This window comes from Nilaparvata lugens, chromosome 2 (genome assembly GCF_014356525.2).
Source record: "Nilaparvata lugens isolate BPH chromosome 2, ASM1435652v1, whole genome shotgun sequence".
NCBI classification, from domain to species: Eukaryota; Metazoa; Arthropoda; class Insecta; order Hemiptera; family Delphacidae; genus Nilaparvata; species Nilaparvata lugens.
Window position 1 is genome coordinate 31,002,830 of NC_052505.1, and position 3,429 is coordinate 31,006,258.

The 3,429-nt window shown below is 36.7% G+C and overlaps 1 protein-coding gene across 1 annotated transcript; it reads left to right on the forward strand.

Annotated features, from left to right (window-relative positions):
• The first annotated feature begins 512 nt into the window (after positions 1 to 512).
• On the forward strand, positions 513 to 3,073 carry LOC120349850 (proline-rich protein 36-like). The gene is made up of 3 exons (XM_039421003.1): positions 513 to 594; positions 1,508 to 2,036; positions 2,427 to 3,073. The coding sequence occupies exons 1-3, from the start codon at positions 553 to 555 to the stop codon at positions 2,909 to 2,911; spliced, it is 1,056 nt and encodes a 351-aa protein (XP_039276937.1). The 5' UTR covers positions 513 to 552; the 3' UTR covers positions 2,912 to 3,073.
• The last annotated feature ends 356 nt before the right edge of the window (positions 3,074 to 3,429 follow it).

Here is a 3,429-nt window from a genome sequence, read left to right on the forward strand (position 1 = left end):
AAGTAGTTATATGGATTTTTTTCGATAAATCAATAATTTTTTACGAACTCTACACAGTTCAGTAATAGTAATTTATTATAATCTGACGTTATAATAAGGTGAAGATTCAAAATTAAATATCGAAAATGCGTTTGGAATAATGAAGAAGTGTCAAAACGTCACCATTACTGCAGTGATTGTTAACAAGACGATTCATCATTCAACTTTACAGCTCATCAAAAAATGAGGAATTGTCATACATATTCAGAGCTTATAGGATATTATTCATCACATTCTGTAAGTACCACACTTTCCTGGTGTTAATATTAGTGTGAAAATTATATGCATAACCACAATCAAACTCCAAAGACAATAATAATTGCGATAGTAATGCGATATCATTAGAATAATTACAATAATTGTCTCAAAAAGTATTATTCATCAGCAAGTTTTTTGTAGAAATAATATGGAGTTTTGACATTATTCAACGAATTAGAATATTGGATTTGTAGAGTATAAATACAGCCGCAAAATAGGTTCCTATCACAGACAGATAGCTTGTGCAGTCAAACAATGAAGTCTCTGAGTTTGTGTATTTTTGTGGTTGCCGTTACGGTAAGTAGTGATTATATTGTTACCTCAACTTTTTATTTCTTCCATCAAGCATACAATTAGATGTCTAGTAACTGTATTTATTTCAAATTGACTAACAGGAAGGCCTCTAAAGCTGGATTCACACCAAAAGTATTAACAAAATGTTTATTTCTCCGTCCTTATAGATTCTATTAGATTGAACATAACTTATCATTCACATGATGAACATATGTGTTTGTCAAGTTCCGTTCAATCTAATAGAATCTATAAGGACGGAAAAATAATCATTTTGTTAATAACTTTGGTGTAAACGCAGCTCTACTGAACTCGAGAGTAACAATTTGAAAGTAAATTCTCATCTATGACATGTGGGTTCATAGTTATAACTTTCAGTTTGTCAACATAATACATAGACTATTTTGAGCTTCTTAAAACTATTCTGGAACCATTTATTTGGAGTGTTGAGAAAGATTTTTCTCAATTTTGCATTTTTCAATTCCAACACAATTTATGCTATATCTCTGGTTATGATATAATGTTTGTTTTCACATGACTCCTTGCTGGTCCAGACTTGTTGAATGGTATCAAATTCTTCGTGATCATGTCTAGAGAGATCCATGATACTGGTCATGAGATACCTATCCATGAATATTATAGGTCAAAAATATCAGAAATATTATGGGTCCAATCAGAGTATTACTGTATAACTGATGTTATAGCTGTCGTTTGTAGTTGTGTTACAGAAATATTTTTTCCCAAGAATGCTGAAAGTGGAAACATATCAGCACCTTATATTGTATGAAGAGATGACAAGAAGCTAACATGGTGGCAAACCAGCATGAATGCTCAAGTTACTATGAATCTGACTATTATCTTATAGAGAGACTCACTGCGAAGGTTTGACACACTCATTAATCTCTAGAATATTTTCCAGGTATCATCAGGCACTCCAATCATGAAGCTTGATGGACCAGTCGAACGTGCTGCAGCATACAAGCAACAAGGGCCACCAATCACAACTATTATGCCAGTTGAAGCAATGGATAAGCAACAGGGAGGTAAACAGCAGGTACCACCAATGACAACTATTATGCCAGTTGATGGACCAGTCAAACGTGCTGCAGCATACAAGCAACAAGGGCCACCAATCACAACTATTATGCCAGTTGAAGCAATGGATAAGCAACAGGGAGGTAAACAGCAGGGACCACCAATGACAACTATTATGCCAGATGATGGACCATTCAAACGTGCTGCAGCATACAAGCAACAAGGGCCACCAATCACAACTATTATGCCAGTTGAAGCAATGGATAAGCAACAGGGAGGTAAACAGCAGGGACCACCAATGACAACTATTATGCCAGATGATGGACCATTCAAACGTGCTGCAGCATACAAGCAACAAGGGCCACCAATCACAACTATTATGCCAGTTGAAGCAATGGATAAGCAACAGGGAGGTAACAGCAGGGACCACCAATGACAACTATTATGCCAGATGATGGACCATTCAAACGTGCTGCAGCATACAAGCAACAAGGGCCACCAATCACAACTATTATGCCAGTTGAAGCAATGGATAAGCAACAGGGAGGTAAACAGCAGGGACCACCAATGACAACTATTATGCCAGTTGATGGACCATTCAAACGTGCTGCAGCATACAAGCAACAAGGGCCACCTATTATGCCAGTTGAAGCAATGGATAAGCAACAGGGAGGTAAACAGCAGGACCACCAATGACAACTATTATGCCAGTGATGGACCAGTCAACGTGCTGCAGCATACAAGCAACAAGGCCACCAATCACAACTATTATGCCAGTTGAAGCAATGGATAAGCAACAGGAGGTAAACAGCAGGGACCACCAATGACAACTATTATGCCAGTTGATGGACCATTCAAACGTGCTGCAGCATACAAGCAACAAGGGCCACCAATCACAACTATTATGCCAGTTGAAGCAATGGATAAGCAACAGGGAGGTAAACAGCAGGTACCACCAATGACAACTATTATGCCAGTTGATGGACCAGTCAAACGTGCTGCAGCATACAAGCAACAAGGGCCACCAATCACAACTATTATGCCAGTTGAAGCAATGGATAAGCAACAGGGAGGTAAACAGCAGGTACCACCAATGACAACTATTATGCCAGTTGATGGATCAGTCAAACGTGCTGCAGCATACAAGCAACAAGGGCCACCAATCACAACTATTATGCCAGTTGAAGCAATGGATAAGCAACAGGGAGGTAAACAGCAGGGACCACCAATGACAACTATTACGCCAGTTGAAGCAATGGATAAGCAACAAGGGATATGTTGTATATAGTTAATATAATTTACTATGTAGTAATGAACATATAGCTATGAAAATATCAATTTGATTAATAGTCTTCCTGAATGGAATTTGCTATGTTGAATTGAATGTATATCCCCCCCCCAAAAAAAAAGCATTGAATATTGTTCATTCATTGATAAACTTTGTATCTGAGATGATGTTTTAGTTATTGTATTACAAATACCACAATAATTTTCAAATTGATACTAACCAATCCATATTTTGTCACGTTATTCTTTATATTTAAATAACGATTAGCCTCCTGCTTGGCATCAGTCGGTAAAGCATGAGATTTCATATAATTAGGTCGTGGCTTTTCTAATAGTATTCAGTCTTAAAAAATCTTGATAGGCCTAGATATGGGCTTCTCCTATAACTCTTGTAATTCAATAAATAATAAATATATATAAATATGATACTTATACTATAGTGTTGAGGAATAAAAAATAAATTGCACACCATGAACGTTTCATACATATATTAAACAAATAATGCAAAAAATAGATCGA

Excerpts from the sequence above, each read along its gene's own strand:
- LOC120349850 (XM_039421003.1), top strand. The coding sequence starts at position 553 with ATGAAGTCTCTGAGTTTGTGTATTTTTGTGGTTGCCGTTACG. Across the intron at positions 595-1,507 it reads TTTTTGTGGTTGCCGTTACG|GTATCATCAGGCACTCCAAT; the intron begins GTAAGTAGTGAT and ends AATATTTTCCAG. Across the intron at positions 2,037-2,426 it reads AATGGATAAGCAACAGGGAG|GTAAACAGCAGGGACCACCA; the intron begins GTAACAGCAGGG and ends AAGCAACAGGAG.